We start from the raw sequence: 25,279 nt of genomic DNA on the forward strand, positions 1-25,279 counted from the left end.
GGGACATTGTCTAATCAAATACCCAGAGCCCCTATAAAGAGAGACTGCCCAGGGACATTGTTTAATCAAGTACGCAGAGCCCCTATAAAGAGAGACTGCCCAGGGACATTGTCTAATCAAATACCCAGAGCCCCTATAAAGAGAGACTGCCCAGGGACATTGTTTAATCAAGTACGCAGAGCACCTATAAAGAGAGACTGCCCTAGGACATTGTTTAAACAAGTACCGAGAGCACATACAAAGAACCCCCCCCCCCATAACCCCCCGCGAATTGATCACGCCAATCATCCTACCCTACGTATCTTTTGGACTGTGGGAAGAAACCGGAGCACACGGAGGAAACCCACGCAGACATGCAAACTCCACACAAACAGTCACCCAATGCCAAAATCAAACCCGTGTTATCATCATAGAATTCATCATAGAATTTACAGTGCAGAAGGAGGCCATTCGGCCCATCGAGTCTGCACCGGCTCTTGGAAAGAGCACCCTACCCAAAGTCAACACCGCCACCCTATCCCCATAACCCAGTAACCCCACCCAACACCAAGGGCAATTTTGTACACTAAGGGCAATTTATCACGGCCAATCCACCTAACCTGCACATCTTTGGACTGTGGGAGGAAACCGGAGCACCCGGAGGAAACCCACGCACACACTCTCTTTATAGGGGCTCTGGGTATTTGATTAAACAATATCCCAGGGCAGTCTCTCTTTATAGGGGCTCTGGGTATTTGATCAAACAATGGCCCATGGCAGTCTCTCTTTATAGGGGCTCTGCGTACTTGATTAAGAATTTACAGTGCACACACGGGGAGGACGTGCAGACTCCGCACAGACAGTGACCCAAGCCGGAATCGAAGCTGGGACCCTGGAGCTGTGAAGCAATTGTGCTGTCCACAATGCTACCGTGCTGCCATGGGGCAGCAGCGCTAACCACCATGCTGCCCCACACGAAGGTACTTAATTGAACGCTCACCCAACAGTCTCTCTTTACAAGTGCTCTCGGCAACCTCGCCTCATACCCATTGTCCATTACCACGGCGATTAAGGCTTGTGAGTGAGTTGTCACAAGTTGCGAGGAGCACCTACCTTTTACCAGCGTGTACTTGTCTGTCGGGGAGGAGCGTGCCAGCACCCGCAGTTTTGGCCACACCTTGTCCAAGCGTTCCTGCTCAATCTACAGGGACAGGAGGAGAAGCCATGAGGGGAGAGCGGGGAAGGAGGAGAAGCCAGGGTTCAAAAAGGCCAGACCTGCACCCAGGTTAATCCGCTCGGTACCCCGAACGGGAATCCAACTGGAAGGAGAGACGCATTGTCGAATCTCACCGTCTCGCTCCCATGGGGACAAAGTCAAGAATGTCCACTTTCGAAAGGATCGCATCGCGGGCTGGATGGATACCTTGTTCGTCCATCCATCGGCACATTCAGGATTGTTCAGTAATTGCTCATTGCCCTGGGATTGTGCGAGTGCAGGGGCTGGCGGAACACAGTCTGCACTCTGCCTGTTGTCGGCAAGCGGAGGTACGGGCAGTCCCCATGGCAACGCCTTGGCCAATCAGCCCCCTCGTCGCCGACGGCATCGGTAGGCTCAAGCCCTCCGAGATTTGCCAATCTCGGTCTTCGTTCTGGTGCCTGCCAGGCGACAGAATCGGCCAGGAGGCCTGTCTTTGCAGCAGGATGTGAAGGGGAGGTTCTCTGAACTCGGCCTGTCCGAGAGAGGGGTTTCCCAGAGCCTGGCCTTGCCCTCTGATGCACAATCAATTACTCTCGAGACAAGGTGAGTCATAACTAATCGGCTTTAATCAGCTAGAACTGTACCCAGCAGCTTCGATACAGAAAGTGAAGGCTGCTGGGATGGCATTGGTTCTTATACCCCGCCTCTCAGGGCGGGGCTATGTGCGTTAGCCAATGGTAGACTCCTAGGTCTAGCCAATGGTCATCCACCTCTCAGGTACTGCAATACCTGGTATTACCACATTCACCCCCTCTTAAAAAGGAACCCAGCAGGGTGATGGCCTGCTTTACTGTCGCCTCTTGCATGGTAGGACCAGGTATGGAGGTACCGTGATGTCGAGGGTAACAGAAGAAGTGTTTATGGTGCAGCAATCAGACGATCGGGTGGCCTGGTCGTCCTTCTGGAGCATCTGGGCTTCGGCGATGATCCTGGTGTAGGCCCCAGCGGTTGTGGCTCCGGGAACATGGTGTCTTCCTCCCAGGCAGCTTCGTCACCCCTATGCGGCGCTGTAGGGGTGAAAAATGGGCAGGGGGAGGGGCGCCTGTAGGGGGCGTCGGTGCCTGTTCGGAACTGGGTAGGGGCGGCGGCAGTACTAACCCTCCGGTCAGGTGCTGCGGGGAGGGTGGGGGTGGGGGCAATGGTGCGGGTGCGCGTGGGGCTCTGCCTGGAGGGCCTTGATGACGGTGGTCGTGGTCATGTCCGGGCAGGGGATGGCGAATGGGTACCGGGAGTATTCGTCAATCACGTTCAGGAAGTACGTGTTGCGGTCGGTGGAGGGGAGGGGGCCTTTGAAATCCATACTGAGGCTTTCAAAGGGACGGGAAGCCTTTATCAGATGTGCCCTCTCTGGCCGGTAGAAGTGCGGTTTGCACTCCGTGCAGATTCGGCAGTCCCTGGTGACTGTCCTGACCTCCTCGATGGAGTAGGGCAGGTTGCGGGTCTTAACGAAATGAAAGAAACGAGTGACCCCCGGGTGGCAGAGGTCCTCGTGGAGGGTCCGGAGGCAGTCCACTTGCGCAGTGGCACAAGTGCCGCGGGACAGGGCATCGGGAGGCTCGATCAGCTTCCCGGGACGGTACAAGATCTCGTAATTGAAGGTGGAGAGTTCGATCCTCCACCGCAAGATCTTGTCATTTTTAATCTTGCCCCGCTGTGCATTATCGAACATGAAGGCCACCGACCGTTGGTCCGTGAGGAGAGTGAATCTCCTGCCGGCCAGGTAATGCCTCCAGTGTCGCACAGCTTCTACTATGGCCTGGGCCTCCTTTTCGACCGAGGAGTGGCGAATTTCGGAGGCATGGAGAGTATGAGAGAAGAAGGCCACGGGCCTGCCCGCTTGGTTGAGGGTGGCCACCAGAGCTACGTCAGACGCATCGCTCTCGACCTGGAAGGGGAGGGACTCGTCGATGGCGCGCATCGTGGCTTTTGCAATGTCCGCTTTGATGCGGCAGAAGGCCTGGCGAGCCTCCGTCGACAGGGGGAAGGTCGTGGATTGGATCAGGGGTCGAGCCTTGTCTGCGTAATTAGGGACCCATTGTGCATAGTAGCTAAAGAAGCCGAGGCAGCGCTTTAGGGCCTTGGGGCAGTGAGGGAGGGGGAACTCCATGAGGGGGCGCATGCGTTCAGGGTCGGGGCCTGTGACTCCATTTCGCACTACGTAGCCTAGGATGGCTAGACGGTCGGTGCTAAACACGCATTTCTCCTTACTGTAGGTCAGGTTAAGGATCTTTGCGGTCTGGAGAAATTTTCGGAGGTTGGTGTCGTGGTCCTGCTGGTCATGGCCGCAGGTGGTGACGTTGTCAAGATACGGGAACGTTGGCGTAAGCCGTACCGGTCAACCATTCGGTCCATCTCACGCTGGAAGACCGAGACCGCGTTTGTGACACCGAAGGGAACCCTTAAAAAGTGGTAGAGCCGCCCATCTGCCTCGAAGGCAGTGTACTGGCGGTCACTAGTACGGAGGGGTAGCTGGTGGTAGGCAGACCTGAGATCCACCGTGGAGAAGACCTTGTATTGCACGATCCTGTTTACCAGGTCGGATATACGGGGGAGAGGATACGTGTCCAGCTGCGTAAACCGGTTGATGGTCTGGCTGTAGTCAATGACCATCCTATGCTTCTCCCCGGTCTTTACCACCACTACTTGAGCCCTCCAGGGACTGTTGCTCGCTTCAATGACCCCTTCCCCCAGCAGCCTTTGGACCTCGGACCTGATGAAGGTCCGGTCCTGGGCACTGTACCGTCTGCTCCTGGTGGCGACGGGTTTGCAATCCGGGGTGAGGTTCGTAAACAGGGAAGGCGGGTCGACCTTAAGGGTCGCGAGGCTGCAGACAGTAAGGGGGGTATAGGGCCGCCAAATTTAAAAGTCAGGCTTTGTAGGTGGGACTGGAAATCCAGCCCAGAAGGGTGGCTGCGCAGAGGTGCGGCAGCACGCACAGGCGGAAATTGCGGAATTCCCTGCCTTGGACAGTGAGGTTCGCGAGGCAGAACCCCTTTACTCTCCACTGTGTGTGACCCGGAGGCCAGGGAGATCCTTTGGTTTACGGGATGGGTGACAAGAGAACAGCGCCTTACCGTGTCGGGGTGGACAAAGCTTTCCGTGGTTCCGGAGTTGATCAGGCACGACGTCACGTGGCCGTTGATGGTGATCGTTGTGGTGGCTTTCGCTAGCGTCTGGGGCCGACTCTGATCCAGGGTCACGGAGGCCAGCTGCAGCAAGGGGGAGTTCTGGTCGGGCAGCTTGAAGTCAGCTGTGCTGGGGGCTTGAGGCCCCATCCAAGATGGCGTCGGCAAGGGACAAAATGGCGGCGCCCACCCATCCAGCGTGGTTGCCGGGGGGGGCAAAATGGCCGCGGCCGCGGGTCGCACGCTGCCTGGGGAGAGAGGGGCGGCGGTGGGCCTTGGACTGCCAGGACCTGAAAGAAAGGCTGCGCCTGTGGGTCGCACGTGGCCCTAGGATAGGGGGGTGGAGGTGAACGCTGGAGCGGGGCGTGCTGCGGCATTCCGGAGGCGCGGGAGACCGCGGTCACGGCGCGGGGCGGTGAGAGCTGGCCGGTCGGGGCCTGAAGGGGGGGGGTCTGTGGGGCTGCGCTACGGGGTGCCACGTGGGCCAGGGGGCCGCCGCGTGGTCGGGTGCGTAGGACTGCGCGTTTAGGTAGGTGACATCCATGGACCCTGCCAGGGCCCGTGCCTCTCTGAGTCCAAGGGTGTCCTTCGCAAGGAGTCTTCGGCGGGTATCCGAGGAGCTCATACCTGCCACAAAAGCATCTCTTGTTAAAAGTTCCGTGTGCTCGCTCCCCGAAACTGGCGGGCAGCCACAGTTTTGGCCCAGCACCAGTAGCGCCCGGTAGAAGTCTTCCAGCGATTCCCCGGGGCTTTGCCGTCTCGTAGCAAGCAGGTGGCGAGCGTAGACCTGATTTACAGGGCGGATATAATGTCTTTTCAGTAGTAGGATGGTGGCATCGTGGTTTTCCGTGTCCTCGATGAGGGTGTAGATCCCAGGGCTGACCCTTGAGCGCAGGAGATGCATTTTCTGCCCTTCTGTGGGCTCACCTCCGGCCGTCTCCAGGTACCCTTTAAAACCCGCCAGCCAGTGTTTAAATATAGCAGCCTGGTTCTCCGCGTGGGGGCTGAGCTGAAGGCACTCCGGCTTGGTGCGGAGATCCAGCCTTCAAAAGTACTAGCTGATTAAATTGATGCACAATCAATAACTCTCGAGACGAAGAGGAGTCATATCTAATCGGCTTTAATCAGCTAGAACTGTACCCAGCAGCGATGATACAGAAAGTGAAGGCTGCTGGGACGGCATCGGTTCTTATACCCCGCCTCTCAAGGCGGGGCTATGTACATTAGCCAATGGTAGACCCCTAGGTCTAGCCAATGGTCATTCACCTCTCAGGTTCTGCAATACCTGGTATTACCACAAAACGCTCCTTAAAAACCGACCTCAAATTCTGCGGTCGTTTGATCTTTATCACATTGAGCTACTTAATTGCAAGTTGAAGGCTGGGAGGGAGGGGGGACAGACACGTTCTGCAGAGTTGAGATTCATCTCGATGACTGCAGAACCGATTGGCGGGGAGGGTGTGGTAATACCAGGTCTGGCAGTACCTGGCACCCCGCCGCGGCAGCCCCCCAGACTTTCCCGCTAACCCGCAGGCCTGCGCGGCGAGACGGCCCGCTATCACCGCCGGCCAACGCTGCTTCTTCTGCGGGCAGGCGAATCACCCGCGCGCACGCAGCCCGGCCCGCACCGTCACCTGCAAAGGGTGCGGCAAGAAAGGCCACTATGTCGCGGTCTGCCAGGCCCGCGCCGACGCAGCGGTCTCCAGCGACTATCGGCAGCCTTTCTTCCAGGTCCCAGCCGTCCAAGGCCCACCGCCGCCCTTCTATCCCCAGGCAACGTGCGGCCCACGGCCGCGGCCATTTTGCCTCCCAGCCACGCTGGATGGGTGGGCGCCGCCATTTTGTCCCTCGCCGCCGCCATCTTCGGCATCCCCGGACTCCATGTGCGACCCGTGGCTGACGCCATCTTGGATGGGGCCTCAAGCCCCCAGCGCTGCCGACTCCACGCTGCCTGACCAGACCTCCCCCTTGCTGCAGCGGGCCTCCGTTACCCGGGACCGGCCTCAGGCCCCCAGCACAGCCGACTCCACGCTGCCCGACCAGACCTTCCCCTTGCTGCAGCTGGCCTCCGTTACCCGGGACCGGCCTCAGGCCCCCAGCACAGCCGACTCCACGCTGCCCGACCAGAACTCCCCCTTGCTGCAGCTGGCCTCCGTTACCCGGGACCGGCCTCAGGCCCCCAGCACAGCCGACTCCACGCTGCCCGACCAGACCTCCCCCTTGCTGCAGCTGGCCTCCGTTACCCGGGACCGGCCTCAGGCCCCCAGCACAGCCGACTCCATGCTGCCTGACCAGACCTCCCCCTTGCTGCAGCTGGCCTCCGTTACTCTGGACCGGCCTCAGGCCCCCAGCACAGCCGACTCCACGCTGCCCGACCAGACCTCCCCCTTGCTGCAGCTGGCCTCCGTTACCCGGGACCGGCCTCAGGCCCCCAGCACTGCCGACTCCATGCTGCCTGACCAGAACTCCCCCTTGCTGCAGCTGGCCTCCGTTACCCGGGACCGGCCTCAGGCCCCCAGCACAGCCGACTCCACGCTGCCCGACCAGAACTCCCCCTTGCTGCAGCGGGCCTCCGTGACCCTGGACCAGAGTCGGCCCCGGACGCTAGCGAAAGCCACCACAACGATCACCATCAACGGCCACGTGACGTCGTGCCTGATCGACTCCGGAACCACGGAAAGCTTTGTTCACCCCGACAAGGTACGGCGCTGTTCTCTTGTCACCCATCCCGTAAACCAGAGGATCTCCCTGGCCTCCGGGTCACGCACAGTGGAGATAAAAGGGTTCTGCCCAGCGAACCTCACCGTCCAAGGCAGGGAATTCCGCAATTTCCGCCTGTACGTTTTGCCGCACCTCTGCGCAGCCACCCTTCCTGGGCTGGATTTCCAATACCATCTGCAAAGCCTGACCTTTAAATTCGGTGGCCCTATACCCCCCCTTACTGTCTGCGGCCTCGCGACCCTTAAGGTCGACCCGCCTTCACTGTTTGCGAACCTCACCCCGGATTGCAAACCCGTCGCCACCAGGAGCAGACGGTACAGTGCCCAGGACCGGAACTTCATCAGGTCCGAGGTCCAAAGGCTGCTGAAGGAAGGGGTCATCGAAGCGAGCAACAGCCCCTGGAGGGCTCAAGCAGTGGTGGTAAAGACCGGGGAGAAGCATAGGATGGTCATGGACTATAGCCAGACCATCAACAGGTTTACGCAGCTGGATGCGTACCCTCTCCCCCGTATAGCCGACCTGGTGAACAGGATCGCGCAATACAAAGTCTTCTCCACGGTGGATCTCAAGTCTGCCTACCACCAGCTACCCCTCCGTACTAGTGACCGCCAGTACACTGCCTTCGAGGCAGATGGGCGGCTCCACCACTTCTTAAGGGTTCCCTTTGGTGTCACGAACGGGGTCTCGGTCTTCCAGCGTGAGATGGACCGAATGGTTGACCGGTACGGTTTACGCGCAACATTCCCGTATCTTGATAACGTCACCATCTGCGGCCATGACCAGCAGGACCACGACACCGACCTCTGAAAATTTCTCCAGACCGCGCACCTCCTGAATCTGACCTACAATAAGGAGAAATGCATGTTTAGCACCGACCGTCTAGCCATCCTAGGCTACGTAGTGCAAAATGGAGTCATAGGCCCCGGCCCTGAACGTATGCGCCCCCTCATGGAGTTCCCCCTCCCTCACTGCCCCAAGGCCCTAAAGCGCTGCCTCGGCTTCTTTAGCTACTATGCATAATGGGTCCCTAATTACGCAGACAAGGCTCGACCCCTGATCCAATCCACGACCTTCCCCCTGTCGACGGAGTCCCGCCAGGCCTTCTGCTGCATCAAAGCGGACATCGCAAAGGCCACGATGCGCGCCATCGACGAGTCCCTCCCCTTCCAGGTCGAGAGCGACGCGTCCGCGTAGCTCTGGCGGCCACCCTCAACCAAGTGGGCAGGCCCGTGGCCTTTTTCTCCCGAACCCTCCATGCCTCCGAAATTCGCCACTCCTCGGTCGAAAAGGAGGCCCAGGCCATAGTAGAAGCTGTGCGGCACTGGAGGCATTACCTGGCCGGCAGGAGATTCATTCTCCTCACGGACCAACGGTTGGTGGCCTTCATGCTCGATAATGCACAACGGGGCAAGATAAAAATGACAAGATCTTGCGGTGGAGGATCAAACTCTCCACCTACAATTACGAGATCTTGTACCGTCCCGGGAAGCTGAACGAGCCTCCTGATGCCCTATCCCGCGGCACTCGTGCCACCGCGCAAGTGGACCGCCTCCGAGCCCTCCACGAGGACCTCTGCCACACAGGAGTCACCCGGTTCTTCCATTTCATTAAGACCCGTAACCTGCCCTACTCCATCAAGGAGGTCAGGACAGCCACCAGGGACTGCCAAATCTGCACGGAGTGCAAACCGCACTTCTACCGGCCAGAGAGGGCGCACCTGATAAAGGCTTCCCGTCCCTTTGAACGCGTCAGCATGGACTTCAAAGGGCCCCTCCCCTCCACCGACCGCAACACGTACTTCCTGAACGTGATTGATGAGTACTCCCGGTTCCCATTCGCCATCCCCTGCCCCGACATGACCGTAACCACTGTCATCAAGGCCCTCCATAGTATCTTTGCACTGTTCGGTTTCCCCGCGTACATACACAGTGATAGGGAGTCCTCCTTTATGAGCGACGAACTGCGTCAGTTCCTGCTCAGCAAGGGCATCGCCTCGAGCAGGACGACCAGCTACAACCCCCGGGGAAATGGGCAGGTAGAGAGGGAGAACGGAACGGTCTGGAAGACCGTCCTGCTGGCCCTTCGGTCCAGGGATCTCCCAGTCTCCCGCTGGCAAGAAGTCCTCCCTGTGGCCCTGCACTCCATTCGGTCGCTGCTCTGTACTACCACAAACCAGACACCTCATGAACGTCTCCTTGTTTTCCCCAGGAAGTCCTCCTCGGGGACCTCACTCCTAACCTGACTGGCGACACCTGGACCCGTCCTGCTGCAGAAACATGCGAGGGCGCACAAGTCGGACCCGCTGGTCGAGAGGGTCCACCTGCTGCATGCCAACCCCCAGTACGCCTACGTAGCGTTCCCCGACGGCCGCCAAGACACGGTCTCCCTTCGGGACCTGGCGCCCGCCGGAACCCCACGTGCACCCGCACCATTGCCCCCACCCCTACCCCCACCCCCGCAGCACCTGACCGGAGGGTCAGTACTGCCGCCGGAGCCCCTACCCAGCGCCGAACAGGCACCGACGCCCCCTACAGGCGCCCCTCCCCCTGCCTACCTTTTGCCCCAACAGCGCCGCCTAGGGGTGACGAAGCTGCCTGGGAGGAAGACACCACGTTCCCGGAGCCACAACCACCGGGGCCCCCACCAGGATCGTCGACGAAACTCAGACGCTCCAGAAGGACGACCAGGCCACCCGATCGTCTGATTGCTGCACCATAAACACTTCTTCTGTTACCCTCGACATCACGGTACCTCCATACCTGGTCCTACCATGCAAGAGGCGACAGTAAAGCTGGCCATCACCCCGCTGGGTTCCTTTTTAAGAGGGGGTGAATGTGGTAATACCAGGTATTGCAGAACCTGAGAGGTGAATGACCATTGGCTAGACCTAGGGGTCTACCATTGGCTAATGTACATAGCCCCGCCCTGAGAGGCGGGGTATAAGAACCAATGCCGTCCCAGCAGCCTTCACTTTCTGTATCATCGCTGCTGGGTACAGTTCTAGCTGATTAAAGCCGATTAGATATGACTCCTCTTCGTCTCGAGAGTTATTGATTGTGCATCACGTTTTAAAGGGGAGAGAGAGACAGAGAGAGAGAGAGAAAGAGGCAGAGAGAAAGAGAGAGACAGAGAGAGAGAGAAAGAGATAGACAAAGACAGAGAGGGACAGAGAGAGAGAGACAGAGTGAGATAGAGAAAGAGAGAGAGACAAAGGCAGAAAGAGAGAGAGACAGACAGATAGAGAGAAACAGAAAGAAAGAGAGAGACAGAGAGACTGTGAGAGAAAGAGACAGAGCGAGAGACAGAGCGAAAGAGAGAGACAGAGCAATAGACAGAGAGAGAGAGACAGAGAGAAAGAAAGAGACAGAGACAGAGAAAGAGAGAGCGAGACAGAGCGGAAGAAAAATGAAATGAAATGAAAATCGCTTATTGTCACAAGTAGGCTTCAAATGAAGTTACTGTGAAAAACCCCTAGTCGCCACATTCCGGCGCCTGTTCGGGGAGGCTGGTATGGGAATTGAACTGTGCTGCTGGCCTGCCTTGGTCTGCTTTCAAAGCCAGCGATTTAGCCCTGTGCTAAACAGCCCCTTATAGAGAGAGAAAGAGAAAGACAGAAAGAGAGATAGAGAAAGAGAGAGACAGACAGAGAAAGAGACACACAGACAGAGAGAGAGGCATAGGGAGACGGAGAGACAGAGAAAAAGAGAGACAAAGAGAGTCAGAGACAGAGAGACAGAAATAGCGAGTCTGGGACAAAGAGCCAGAAATAGAGGGAGACAGAGAGAGAAAGAGAGAGAGAGAGAGAGAGAGAGAAACAAACAGAGAGAGAGAGAGGAAGGCAGAGAGAGACAGAAAGAGAGAAGAGAGAGTCAGAGAGGTGAAGTCCCCCTATTACAGGGGCTCCGGTGTGGAGTCCCCCATGATAGGGGTCACTATGGGGGTTCCCCTATTACCGGGGTCACTGTCGGTTTCCACTATTGGACAGCACGGTAGCATTGTGGATAGCACAATTGCTTCACAGCGTCAGGGACCCAGGTTCGATTCCCGGCTTGGGTCACTGTCTGTGCGGAGTCTGCACGTCCTCCCCGTGTGTGCGTGGGTTTCCTCCGGGTGCTCCGGTTTCCTCCCACAGTCCAAAGATGTGCAGGTTAGGTGGATTGGCCGTGCTAAATTGCCCTTAGTGTCCAAAATTGCCCTTAGTGCTGGGTGGGGTTACTGGGTTATGGGGATAGGGTGGAGGTGTTGACCTTGGGTAGGGTGCTCTTTCAAGGAGCCGGTGCAGACTCGATGGGCCGAATGGCCTCCTTCTGCACTGTAAATTCTATGATTACCGGGGTCACTGTCGGTTTCCACTATTACAGGGGTCACTGGGGGTGTCCCCCGATTAAAGGGGAGGGGAGGAAGGGGGGGATGGTGGGCCGTCTGCCCGTGGAGGCGTGGGCAGGCATTGCATTGTTGCGGATGTGGGGGGGGTGACCCCTGGATGGGCTGGGACGGTCTCTGCCCGCGTGGCCCTGGTTTGGTGGCTGTTGCCTCCTTGGCCCACCGCGGGGCCCACCGCGCCAGGTTCACGACCGCTGAATCCACAAGCGATCCGCTTCCAAGGACCGGGGGAATCTCGGGACAGGGGATTACAGGGCGTTGTGCCCGCAAAATAGATGCAAAAGGCTCATTAAGACCCATTTGTATTCATTTACGCCCCCCCCCCCCCTTCGGAGAGTGCATTCTGCGCTTCCCGGGATGGACAATCCCTACCTCTGTTTTGTCAGCCTTGTATGTGTGTGGGTAGCGGGTAGGGCGGTCAGAAGGGGGCTACCAGATCAACTTGCCCTTATTTCAACTTTATTTCTGTTATAAATAAAAAAGATTTTGTACAACTTACGAACCCGGTGACTGTAAATGATTGGCCTTCAAGGGCCACGTTTCCGGGGCTTTTACGCAAATCATTGGGTCATTTAGTGGTGTTGGGCTCCAGGGTTAGTGGGGCCGGAATTGACTGCTTATTTCCCAGCTCGTCGTAACGATAGTGAGAGAGAGAGAGACGGAGAGAGAGGGGCACACACACAGAGGGGCAGAGAGATCAGAGAGTTGTAGGGGGTTACAGAGATAGGGAAGGTTTTAGGGGCTGGAGGAGGTTACAGCGATAGGGAGGGTTGTAGGGGCTGGAGGAGGTTGCAGAGATAGGGAGGGTTGTAGGGGCTGGAGGAGGTTGCAGAGATCAGGAGGGATGTAGGGGCTGGGGGAGGTTACAGAGATAGGGAGGGTTGTCGGGGCTGGAGGAGGTTACAGAGATAGGGAGGGTTGTCGGGGATGGAGGAGGTTACAGAAATAGGAAGGGTTGTAGGGGCTGGAGGAGGTTACAGAGAGAGGGAGGGTTGTCGGGGCTGGAGGAGGTTAGAGATAGGGAGGGTTGTAGGGGCTGGAGGAGGTTACAGAGACAGGGAGGGTTGTCGGGGCTGGAGGAGGTTACAGAGATAGGGAGGGTTGTAGAGGCTGGAGGAGGTTACAGAGATAGGGAGGGTTGTCGGGGCTGGAGGAGGTTACAGAGATAGGGAGGGTTGTAGGGGCTGGAGGAGGTTACAGAGATAGGGAGGGTTGTAGGGGCTGGAGGAGGTTACAGAGATACAGAGGGTTGTAGGGTCTGGAGGAGGTTACAGAGATAGGAAGGGTTGTAGGGGCTGGAGGAGGTTGCAGAGATAGGGAGGGTTGTAGGGGCTGGGGAGGTTACAGAGATAGGGAGGGTTGTCGGGGCTGGAGGATGTTAGGGAGATAGGGAGGGTTGTCGGGGTGGAGGAGGTTACAAAGATAGGGAGGGTTGTCGGGGCTGGAGGAGGTTACAGAGATAGGGAGGGTTGTAGGGGCTGGAAGAGGTTACAGAGATATGGAGGGTTGTAGGGGCTGGAGGAGGTTACAGAGATAGGGAGGGTTGTCGGGGCTCGAGGAGGTTACAGAGATAGGGAGGTTTGTAGGGGCTGGAGGAGGTTACAAAGATAGGGAGTGTTGTAGGGATGGAGGAGGTTACAGAAATAGGAAGGGTTGTAGGGGCTGGAGGAGGTTACAGAGATAGGGAGGGTTGTAGGGGCTGGAGGAGGTTACAGAGATAGGGAGTGTTGTAGGGATGGAGGAGGTTACAGAAATAGGGAGGGTTGTCGGGGCTGGAGGAGGTTACAGAGATAGGGAGGGTTGTAGGGGCTGGAGGAGGTTACAGAGATAGGGAGGGTTGTCGGGGCTGGGGGAGGTTACAGAGATAGGGAGGGTTGTAGGGGCTGGAAGAGGTTACAGAGATAGGGAGGGTTGTAAGAGCTGGAGGAGGTTACAGAGATAGGGAGGGTGTAGGGCTGGAGGAGGTTACAGAGATAGGGAGGGTTGTAGGGGTTGGAGGAGGTTACAGAGATAGGGAGGGTTGTAGAGGCTGGAGGAGGTTACAGAGATAGGGAGGGTTGTAGGGACTGGAGGAGGTTACAGAGATAGGGAGGGTTGTAGGGGTGGAGGAGGTTACAGAGATAGGGAGGGTTGCAGGGGCTGGAGGAGGTTACAGAGATAGGGAGGGTTGTCGGGGCTGGAGGAGGTTACAGAGATAGGGAGGGTTGTAGGGGCTGGAGGAGGTTACAGAGATAGGGAGGGTTGTAGGGGCTGGAGGAGGTTACAGAGATAGGGAGGGTTGTAGGGGCTGGAGGAGGTTACAGAGATAGGGAGGGTTGTAGGGGCTGGAGGAGGTTACAGAGATAGGGAGGGTTGTGGGGGCTGGGGGAGGTTACAGAGATAGGGAGGGGTGTAGGGGCTGGAGGAGGTTACAGAGATAGGGAGAGTTGGAGGGTTGTTGAGGTGGGTTAGGATCATGGTTAGATTCAGTGTCAGGGTTAGAATTAGGATCAGGTTCAGGGTTCAGGTTAGGGTCAAAGCCAGCGTCAGTGTCAGTGTTGGGATCAGGGTCAGGGTTAGGGTCGGGGGCAGTGTCAGGGTCAAGGTCAGGGTCAGGGTTAGGGTGGGCTCAGGGTTACAGTTCAGGTCAGGGTCGGGGTCAGGGTTAGGGTTAGGGTCAGGGTTAGGGTTAGGGTTAGGGTTACAGTTCAGGTCAGGGTCGGGGTCAGGGTCAGGATTAGGGTCAGCGGTAGGGTCAGGGTTACAGTTCAGGTCAGGGTCGGGGTCAGGGTCGGGGTCAGGGGTAGGGTTCAGGTCCGGGTCGGGGTCAGGGTCAGGGTTAGGGTTAGGGTCAATGTTACCGTTGCATTGCGCAGGTCAAGGAGACACAGACCGAGTGAGAATTTGGTAATTTGGTGCAGTGAGGTAATTCGGTGAAGAGTGGGAGAAGGTGCTTTTTCCCGACTGTTTTGTTCTCTCTCTTTCTTCGGGCCTAATTTCAGGAGCCGTTCGGAGGAGGAGGAGCAGTCTGTGTATAAAAACCTAACGGAAACTTCCTGTTTTCCAGTTGTTTTTTTCCCAAAAGTGACGTCAGAGGGAAGCTGTGATCTGATTGGTTGACAGCAAATCTGCCCCAAATTTAAAAAAAACACAGCTAAACTCATCAACTTAAATTAAACTAATTAATGAATTAGTGATGGCTGGTCAGGTGATGTGCTTGAGCTGCTTGATGTGGGAGCTGGCAGATCCCATTGCGAGCTGCAGCGACCACATCTGCAGTAAGTGTTGGCTGCTCGAAGAGCTCCGGCTCAGAGTTGATGAGCTGGAGTCTGAGCTTCAAACACTGAGGCACATCCGGGAGGGGGAGACTTACCTGGACACTGTGTTTCAGGAGGCAGTCACACCTGTCAGAGTAAGTAGTTTAAATCCTGCCAGTGGCCAGGGACAGCAGGGTGTGACTGCAAGTCAGGCAGGTAAAGGGAACCAGCAGTCAGGAACTCAGGAGCCTCAGCCCTTGACTCTGTCCAACAGGTATGAGGCACTTGCTCCCTGTGTGGATGGCGAACAGGGCTGCAGGAAGGATGAGTCAGCTGACCAAGGCACCATGGTTCAGCAGGCCATTCAAGGGGAGGGAGTAAATAGGCAAGTTGTAGTTGTAGGGGATTCTATTATCAGGGGGATAGATAGTATCCTTTGTGAGCAGGATAAAGAGTCCCGCATGGTATGTTGCCTGCCCGGTGCTAGGGTGCGGGACATCACTGACCGGCTTGAAAGGATACTGGAGAGGGAGGGGGAGGATCCAGTTGTTGTGGTCCATGTTGGTACCAACAACATAGGCAAGTCTAGGAAAGAGGACCTGTTTAGAGATTATAAAGAGCGAGGATTCAAATTAAAAAACAGGTCCTCAAGGGTCATAATCTCCGGATTACTGCCCGAGCCACGTGCAAATTGGCATAGGGCGGCAAGAATAAGGGAAGTTAACACGTGGCTGAAAGAGTGGTGTGGGAAAGAGGGGTTCCTTTTCAGGACACTGGCATCAGTTTTGGGACAGGGGGGACCTATACCGTTGGGATGGTCTCCACCTGAATCGAGCTGGGACCAGTGTTCTGGCGAAAAGAGTAAATAGGGTGTTCAATAGAACTTTAAACTAAAGATTGGGGGGGAAGGGAAAGCCAGGGAACCAAGAGGTGAAGTAATCAGCGGGGAGCGTAGCTGCTTAGGAATACAAAAAAGCACGAAAAGACAAAACTCAGGAGAGGTTACGATAGTCCCCATCCCACAAAATATGACACAGTGTATGGAAAGGCTCAGTAAACCAAGGTCCACCACACTAAGAAAACAAAAAGGGACGGTCAATAGAGAATTAAAGGTGCTATATTTAAATGCGCGCAGTGTACGGAACAAGGTAGATGAGCTTGTGGCCCAGATTGTGACTGGCAGGTATGATGTGGTAGGCATCACAGAGACATGGTTGCAGGGGGTTCAGGACTGGCATTTAAACATCCAGGGATTCACAACCTATCGAAAAGACAGAGAGGTGGGCAGAGGGGGCGGGGTTGCCTTGTTAATTAGGAATGAAATTAAATCAATAGCACTAAACGACATAGGGTCAGATGATGTGGAATCTGTATGGGTAGAGTTGAGGAACCACAAAGGCAAAAAAAACATAATGGGAGTTATGTACAGGCCTCCTAACAGTGGTCAGGACCGGGGGCACAAAATGCACCACAAAATAGAAAGTGCATGTCAGAAAGGCAAGGTCACAGTGATCATGGGGGACTTCAATATGCAGGTGGACTGGGTAAATAATGCTGCCAGTGGACCCAAGGAAAGGGAATTCATTGAATGTTTACAGGAGGGCTTTTTGGAACAGCTTGTGATGGAGCCCACGAGGGAACAGGCCATTCTGGACTTAGTGTTATGTAATGAGCCAGACTTGATTAAAGATCTTAAAGTAAGGGAGCACTTAGGAGGCAGTGATCATAATATGGTAGAATTCAATCTCCAATTTGAAAGAAAGAAGGTAGAATCAGATGTAAAGGTGTTACAGTTAAATAAAGGTAACTACAGGGGCATGAGGGAGGAACTGACGAAAATCGACTGGGAGCAGACCCTAGTGGGAAAGACAGTAGAACAGCAATGGCAGGAGTTTCTGGGAGTAATTGAGGACACAGTACAGAGGTTCATCCCAAAGAAAAGAAAGGTTATCAGAGGGGGGATTAGGCAGCCATGGCTGACAAAGGAAGTTAGGGAATGCATCAAAGCAAAAGAGAAAGCCTATAATGTGGCAAAGAGTAGTGGGAAGTCAGAAGATTGGGAAGGCTACAAAAACAAACAGAGGATAACAAAGAGAGAAATAAGGAAAGAGAGGATCAATTATGAAGGTAGGCTAGCCATTAACATTAGGAATGATAGTAAAAGTTTCTTTAAATACATTAAAAACAAACGGGAGGCAAAAGTTGACATTGGGCCGCTCCAAAATGACGCTGGTAATTTTGTGATGGGAGACAAGGAAATAGCTGAGGAACTAAATAAGTACTTTGCGTCAGTCTTCACAGTAGAAGACATGAGTAATATCCCAACAATTCTCGAGAGTCAGGGGGCAGAGTTGAATATGGTAGCCATCACAAAGGAGAAAGTGCTAGAGAAACTAAGAGGTCTAAAAATTGATAAATCTCCGGGCCCAGATGGACTACATCCTAGAGTTCTAAAGGAGATAGCTGAAGAAATAGTGGAGGCGTTAGTTATGATCTTTCAAAAGTCACTGGAGTCAGGGAAAGTCCCAGAGGATTGGAAAATCGCTGTTGTAACCCCCCTGTTCAAGAAGGGAACAAGGAAAAAGATGGAAAATTATAGGCCAATTAGCCTAACCTCGGTTGTTGGCAAGATTCTAGAATCCATTGTTAAGGATGAGATTTCTAAATTCTTGGAAGTGCAGGGTCAGATTAGGACAAGTCAGCATGGATTTAGTAAGGGGAGGTCGTGCCTGACAAACCTGTTAGAGTTCTTTGAAGAGATAACAAATAGGTTAGACCAAGGAGAGCCAATGGATGTTATCTATCTTGACTTCCAAAAGGCCTTTGATAAGGTGCCTCACGGGAGACTGCTGAGTAAAATAAGGGCCCATGGTATTCGAGGCAAGGTACTAACATGGATTGACGATTGGCTGTCAGGCAGAAGGCAGAGAGTTGGGATAAAAGGTTCTTTTTCGGAATGGCAACCGGTGACGCGTGGTGTCCCGCAGGGTTCAGTGTTGGGGCCACAGCTGTTCTCTTTATATATTAATGATCTAGATGACGGGACTGGGGGCATTCTGGCTAAGTTTGCCGATGATACAAAGATAGGTGGAGGGGTAGGTAGTATGGAGGAGGTGGGGAGGCTGCAGAAAGATTTAGACAGTTTAGGAGAGTGGTCCAAGAAATGGCTGATGAAATTCAACGTGGGCAAGTGCGAGGTCTTGCACTTTGGAAAAAAGAATAGAGGCATGGACTATTTTCTAAACGGTGACAAAATTCATAATGCTGAAGTGCAAAGGGACTTGGGAGTCCTAGTCAAGGATTCTCTAAAGGTAAACTTGCAGGCTGAGTCTGTAATTAAGAAAGCAAATGCAATGTTGTCATTCATCTCAAGAGGCTTGGAATATAAAAGCAGGGATGTACTTCTGAAGCTTTATAAAGCATTAGTTAGGCCCCATTTAGAATACTGTGAGCAATTTTGGGCCCCAGACCTCAGGAAGGACATACTGGCACTGGAGCGGGTCCAGCGGAGATTCACACGGATGATCCCAGGAATGGTAGGCCTAACATACGATGAACGTCTGAGGATCCTGGGATTATATTCATTGGAGTTTAGGAGGTTGAGGGGAGATCTAATAGAAACTTACAAGATAATGAATGGCTTAGATAGGGTAGACGTAGGGAAGTTGTTTCCATTAGCAGAGGAGACTAGGACCCGGGGGCACAGCCTTAGAATAAAAGGGAGTCACTTTAGAACAGAGATGAGGAGAAATTTCTTCAGCCAGAGAGTGGTGGGTCTGTGGAATTCATTGCCACAGAGGGCGGTGGAGGCCGGGACGTTGAGTGTCTTTAAGACAGAAGTTGATAAATTCTTGATTTCTCGAGGAATTAAGGGCTATGGAGTGAGAGCGGGTAAATGGAGTTGAAATCAGCCATGATTGAATGGTGGAGTGGACTCGATGGGCCGAATGGCCTTACTTCCGCTCCTATGTCTTATGGTCTTATGGTCTAAGGTCAGGGTCGGGGTCAGGGTTAGGGTTAGGGTCAGGGTTAGGGTTAGTGTTACAGTTCAGGTCAGGGTCGGGGTCAGGGTCAGGGTTACAGTTCAGGTCAGGGTCGGGGTCAGGGTCAGGGTTAGGGTTACAGTTCAGGTCAGGTCAGGGTCAGGGTCAGGATTAGGGTCAGGGTTAGGGTCAGGGTCAGGGTTAGGGTTACAGTTCAGGTCAGGGTCGGGGTCAGGGTCAGGGTCAGGTTCAGGGTTAGGGTTAGGGTTAGGGTTAGGGTTAGGGTTAGGGTTAGCTTTGCCAAGGGACCCTCACCTCTCCGTTCTCGTTCCGAATTCGCTTGTTGAATTCTTTGCCCTCAAGGCAAAGGAAGTCCTGGCCTGGTTGGATGATGCCACACTTGGACGCGATGGCGCGGGCGGTGTCGATGTTGTCCCCCGTGACCATACGGACGGTGATGCCTGCTTCCTGGCATTTCCGGATCGCGTCCGGCACCTTAGAGAAATAGGTTCATGACAGACAGCAAACAACATAAACACCATGGGGTTAGATACAGAGTAAACACCAGTGCCGGGTAAGGCCATTCAGCCGATCACCCAGCCGTGGCTCGATCAAACAACCCTCCAATTAGCCCCACACTCTCCCCTAGCTACAATCCACGTGGTGGCTGTGATGTGTTTCAATCAACCCTGGATGTGCTCACTAAGTGTCTCCACTGGAAAGAGACTGCGCATGTGTGCTGTGTCCTTTTATATGGGTTGGTGTAATGCCTCCCTGTGGTAGTGTCACGTCTGTGTGTGTCGTGACTGCCCATTGGTCGTGTTCTATCTTACTGACCTATTGGTTGAATGTCTGTGCTCCCTCTAGTGTCTAGCGAGGTGTAGTGCCTTTATATTAACCCCTTGTGTATTTACAGTGATGCATATCACCACATCCCCCTTTTTTCGTGTTACATATTTTCCGCACAGTATTAAAGAAAATTGAACAAACTAGGTAGATAAGTGAGGATATGTACAAATCAGGAGTGATGATTACACAATAAAGTCCAAATCATATGTACGAGTCCAAAGTTCAGTAATTATTCTGGTCGAGTGGCTTTGTTAGGTTGGTGAGGTGGTGATATTGATGGTGGCATTGCTTTGTAAATGCCGCCAGTGTCCCTGTGCGTAAGGAACCAAGAAGTGGTCAAATCACTTTGTTGTCTGATTTGGACTCTTGTTTTCTTTCGATGCTTGTGGTAGCGATGTATGCAATCTGTGTCGTCCTGCCACGGTATGTCAGTGTACTGAGCTGAGCAGTAACAGTGTCCCTCATTTGCAGAGTTGTACCAGTCGTAGTCCCATTGGTGCTGTGTTTGTCGTGCTTGTTGTCGACGTTGTTGCCTCTGGTACGCTTCTTGCTATTGTCTTTGATGTTGTTGTTGTGGTTGGTTCTGTTGCCGTGTTTGCTGCGCTCAAGGACCACACTCTGTGGATAATACGAGTCCTTCACACAGTTACTCGTGTCAGCGTGCTTTGTGGCATCTGCTGTCTCCTTGAGCGTGCCGTCACTGAGTTTGCGGCGCTCCCCGTCTGGAGTCATGCCCGGCTTACTTGAATCAGCTTTGGCTTGTCGATGCTCCCCGTCCAGAGTCAAAATGTTCAGGAATGCATTTGGAGAGGCTCGAGCGGAAGAGGTTTGAATTAACGTGGTGTCACCGGAGTCACCAGTGGTCTCACTGTGACTGTCGAGTGCCACTGTACATTCTAGCTGAGGTCTGTCACGTTGCACATCTGGTATGGGAAGTGGGATACCATCGTCACTTGTTGCACACACAGTGGGTAGAGCCTCAGTGTGTTCTTGTCGTTCACTTGAGCTGGGTAGACCGTCAGAGTCTTCTTCTGGTGGCTCAAACAATCTGGCTGGACTGTCATAGTCTTTTTGTTGTCCACGTGAGCGTGGTAGACTTGCATCGTCTGCTGCTGGTTGCTCAGAGGAGGTTGCTAGGCTCTCATGGTCTTGTTCATGCAAGGACTGCGCTCTGGAGTCTTGCGTTCCTTCCATCGTGGAGTCCGTCCACGAGCTCGCTGTGGAGGCTTATGTCACTCCCTGTGCGGAGTCTGGCAGCGTTCCCTGTGTGGAATCGTACATTGGTCTCGCTGTGGAGACTGTCATCACTTCTTGTTCCTGCAAGGACTGCGCTCTGGAGTCTTGCGTTGCTTCTATCGTGGAGGTTGTCCACAAGCTCGCTGTGGAGGCTTGTGTCACTGGAGACACTTTCTGTGTGGAGACGTGCAGTTGTCTCGCTGTGGAGTCTTTCATGGCTTTCTGTGTGGAGTCAGGGACCCTGCGTGGTGCGTGGACCACTCGCTGTGTGGCAGCAGGCCACTCTCTGTGGGCCTGTACCGCTCTCTGTCTCTTGGTGTCAGGCCGCAGCATCATCCTGCACTCACGAGTCGGGATGTCATATATGCTGGGCTGAGGATTCCCCAATCCGAAGAACTCGTCATCGGGGTCTTCACTGTACAACACCTCTAGTTGCGGTTTGGATTTGGTACTGGGGTCGCCACGTCCGATGATGAAATCTTCTTCTGAGCCGTAGTCTTCTAGGACCATATCATCATGTTTTGTGTCGGAGCTGGCATTGGGCTTGCGATGTCCAAAGAAGAAATCAAGGTCGGAGTCGTAGTCTTCAAGGACTGTATCATCTCTTTGGGCGGTGCTAACTGCTTTTTGCAGGGTTCTGCGGAGGTTACTTTCAGCTACTGGTCGAAGTTTAGGCATTGTGCTGTCGTTCCAGGTGAAAGAATTGTGTTTTATGGCGTTAACATTTTTTGTTTTTGTTTTGGGACATTTCCCCTTTAAGTGGGCGTGGTCCGGGGCCTCTGACATCATGACCCTTGTGACGTAGAGCGTAGGAATGGATTGTGCATGCGTAGATCGATGTTCCTTTACTTTGCGCCCTTCTCTCAACTGCGCATGTGCGGCACCTTTTCCAAGATGGCCGCCAATCATAACTGCCGTTTTCCACAGGCCTACCTTCGCCTCGTGGTCAGGATTGGCACCTCTTTTACCATTTTTTCTTGTATCCTCCTCGCAGAATTCTTGGAATTTGTCCAGGACTGCCTGGAAGTCGCCCTTGTTTTGCCCCTTGGAGTATTTGAAGGTCTGGAAGATTTCAGCTGCTCTTGGACCCGCAATGGTAAGTAGAAGCTTTATTTTCTCTGCATCCGCCACGCCATCTAGGTCGGACGCTACCAGATAGATCTCGAATCGCTGCCTGAACGCACGCCAGTTTTCACTGAGATTGCCGTGGTACCTGAACTGCTGTGGAACCGGAATCTCGAACATCATGCCTGGGTGCTATTGCTGGTTGTCACAAATTTGTTGAGTTGAGCTATAGGGATTCAACAGGTCACTCCTTGGTACCATGTTTTGTTCTGCTCTTGTCGTAGCAGAAGCTGCTTCCTTGATGTACACTCTGACAAAGGAAGGTTCAGACTTGGAGATAGCTTCAACACGTTTATTAAACTATTAACAAATCTCCTACTTGGATTTGACGCTACTGTTAATCCTGCTATAGCTACTCGGGCTGACTAACCAGTCTGCTACAATCCATGTGGTGGGTGTGATGTTCAATCAACCCTGTGTCTGTACTCACTGAGAGTCTCCACTGGAAAGAGACTGAGCATGTGTGCTGTGTCCTTTTATATGGGTTGGTGTAAAGCCCTCCTGTGGTAGTGTCACGTCTGTGTGTATCGTGAATGCCCATTGGTCATGTCCTATCTTACTGACCTATTGGTTAAATGTCTCTGTGTCATGTCTCTGGTGTTCCCTCTAGTGTCTAGTTAGGTGTAGTGTATGTACATTAACCCCTTGTGTATTTACAGTGATGCATATCACCACAAGGATGTCTGTAGGGGCTGGAGGGGGTTACAGAGATAGGGAGGGTTGTAGGGGTTGGAGAAGGTTACAGAGATAGGGAGAGTTGTAGGGGTTGGAGGAGGTGAGAGGAATAGGGAGGGGTGTAGGGGCTGGAGGAGCTTACAGAGATAGGGAGGGCTATAGGGGCTGGAGGAGGTTACAGAGATAGGGAGGGTTGTAGGGGTTGTAGGAGGTTACAGAGATAGGGAGGGCTATAGGGGCTGGAGGTGGTTACAGGGATAGGGAGGGTTAAAGGGGCTGGAGGAGGTTACAGAGATAGGGAGGGTTGTAGGGGTTGTAGAAGGTTACAGAGATAGGGAGGGCTATAGGGGCTGGAGGATGTTACAGAGATAGGGAGGGTTATAGCGGCTGGAGGATGTTACAGAGATAGGCAGGGTTGTAGGGGTTGGAGGAGGTTACAGAGATAGGGAGGATTGTAGGAGCTGGAGGAGGTTACAGTGATAGAGAGGGTTGTCGGGGTTTGGAGGTGGTTACAGAGATAGGGAGGGTTGTAGGGGTTGGAGGAGGATAGAGAGATAGGGAGGGTTGTAGGGGTTGGAGGAGGTTACAGGGATAGGGAGGGGTGTAGGGGTTGAAGGAGGTGATGGAGATAGGGAGGGTTGTAGGGGTTGGTGGAGGTTACAGAGATAGGGAGGGTTGTAGTGGTTGGAGGAGGTTACAGAGATAGAGAGGGTTGTAGGCATTGGAGGTGGTTACAGAGATAAGGAGGGGTGTAGGGGTTGGAGGAGGTTACAGAGATAGGGAGGGTTGTCGGGGCTGGAGGAGGTTACAGAGATAGGGAGGGTTGTAGGGGCTGGAGGAGGTTACAGAGATAGGGAGGGCTGTCGGGGCTGGAGGAGGTTACAGAGACAGGGAGGGTTGTAGGGGCTGGAGGAGGTTACAGAGATAGGGAGGGTTGTCGGGCTGGAGGAGGTTACAGAGACAGGGAGGGTTGTAGGAGCTGGAGGAGGTTACAGAGATAGGGAGGGTTGTAGGGGCTGGAGGAGGTTACAGAGATGGGGATGGTTGTCGGGGCTGGAGGAGGTTACAGAGATAGAGAGGGGTGTAGGGGCTGGAGGAGATTACAGAGATAGGGAGGGTTGTCGAGGTTTGGAGGTGGTTACAGGGATAGGGAGGGTTGTTGGGGCTGGAGGAGGTTACAGAGATAGGGAGGGTTGTAGGGGCTGGAGGAGGTTACAGAGATAGGGAGGGTTGTAGGGGCTGGAGGAGGTTACAGAGACAGGGAGGGTTGTAGGGGCTGGAGGAGGTTACAGAGATAGGGAGGGTTGTCGGGGCCGGAGGAGGTTACAGAGATAGGGAGGGTTGTCGGGGCCGGAGGAGGTTACAGAGATAGGGAGGGTTGTCGGGGCTGGAGGAGGTTACAGAGATAGGGAGGGTTGTCGGGGTTTGGAGTTGGTTACAGGGATAGGGAGGGTTGTAGTGGTTGGAGGAGGTTACAGGGATAGGGAGGGTTGTCGGGGCTGGAGGTGGTTACAGAGATAGGGAGGGTTGTCGGGGCTGGAGGAGGTTACAGAGATAGGGAGGGTTGTCGGGGCCGGAGGAGGTTACAGAGATAGGGAGGGTTGTCGGGGCTGGCGGAGGTTACAGAGATAGGGAGGGTTGTCGGGGTTTGGAGTTGGTTACGGGGATAGGGAGGGTTGTAGTGGTTGGAGGAGGTTACAGGGATAGGGAGGGTTGTAGTGGTTGGAGGTGGTTACAGAGATAGGGAGGGTTGTAGTGGCTGGAGGAGGTTACAGAGATAGGGAGGGTTGTAGCGGCTGGAGGAGGTTACAGAGATAGGGAGGGTTGTCGGGGCTGGAGGAGGTTACAGAGATAGGGAGGGTTGTAGGGACTGGAGGAGGTTACAGGGATAGGGAGGGTTGTAGTGGTTGGAGGAGGTTACAGAGATAGGGAGCGTTATTGGGGCTGGAGGAGGTTACAGAGACAGGGAGGGTTGTCGGGGTTTGGAGGTGGTTACAGGGATAGGGAGGGTTGTCGGGGCTGGAGGAGGTTACAGAGATAGGGAGGGTTGTTGGGGCTGGAGGAGGTTACAGAGATAGGGAGGGTTGTAGGGACTGGAGGAGGATACAGAGATAGGGAGGGTTGTAGGGGCTGTTGGAGGTTACAGAGATAGGGAGGGTTGTAGGGCTGGAGGAGGTACAGAGATAGGGAAGGTTGTAGTGGTTGGAGGAGGTTACAGAGATAGGGAGGGTTGTAGGGGGATAACAGCGGGAGAGGTTTACCTCGGGCCTGACAGGGTCTTCAATCCCGACGACACAGAGACAGACCAGGTTGTTGATGATCTCGGCCTCGTTCTCCCAGTCAGGTTCAGGCACAGCGGGGAAATCGCGATAGGCGATGCAGATGGTCCTCAACCCATTGCTCGCCATTGGTTCGATTGTGGACTTTAAGAACTCATTATAATCATCCAATTGGAAATCTCTCATCATCCCATCCTGGTCAAGAATGAAGGAGCAGCTGAGGCAGGAGGAAAGAGGGAGAAGACAATCAGAATGTAAATTCACTGTCCACAGCCCGAGTGGACAACACGGGGTGAGATACAGAGTAAAGCTCCCTCTATACTGTCCCCATCAAACACTCCCAGGACAGGTACAGCACGGGGTTAGATACAGAGTAAAGCTCCCTCGACACTGTCCCCATCAAACACTCCCACGACAGGCGCAGCACGGG

General features: G+C 54.2%; 1 protein-coding gene across 1 annotated transcript in view; it reads right to left on the reverse strand.

The window, feature by feature from the left end:
• LOC140399440 (plasma membrane calcium-transporting ATPase 3-like) overlaps positions 1–25,279 on the reverse strand; it is a 412,738-nt gene that overhangs the window by 345,433 nt on the left and 42,026 nt on the right. The window contains 3 exon segments of the mRNA XM_072489018.1: positions 1,093–1,180; positions 19,001–19,180; positions 24,832–25,066. Coding sequence (XP_072345119.1) covers positions 1,093–1,180; positions 19,001–19,180; positions 24,832–25,066 — 503 coding nt within the window.

Source organism: Scyliorhinus torazame, chromosome 22 (assembly GCF_047496885.1).
Source record: "Scyliorhinus torazame isolate Kashiwa2021f chromosome 22, sScyTor2.1, whole genome shotgun sequence".
NCBI lineage: Eukaryota > Metazoa > Chordata > Chondrichthyes > Carcharhiniformes > Scyliorhinidae > Scyliorhinus > Scyliorhinus torazame.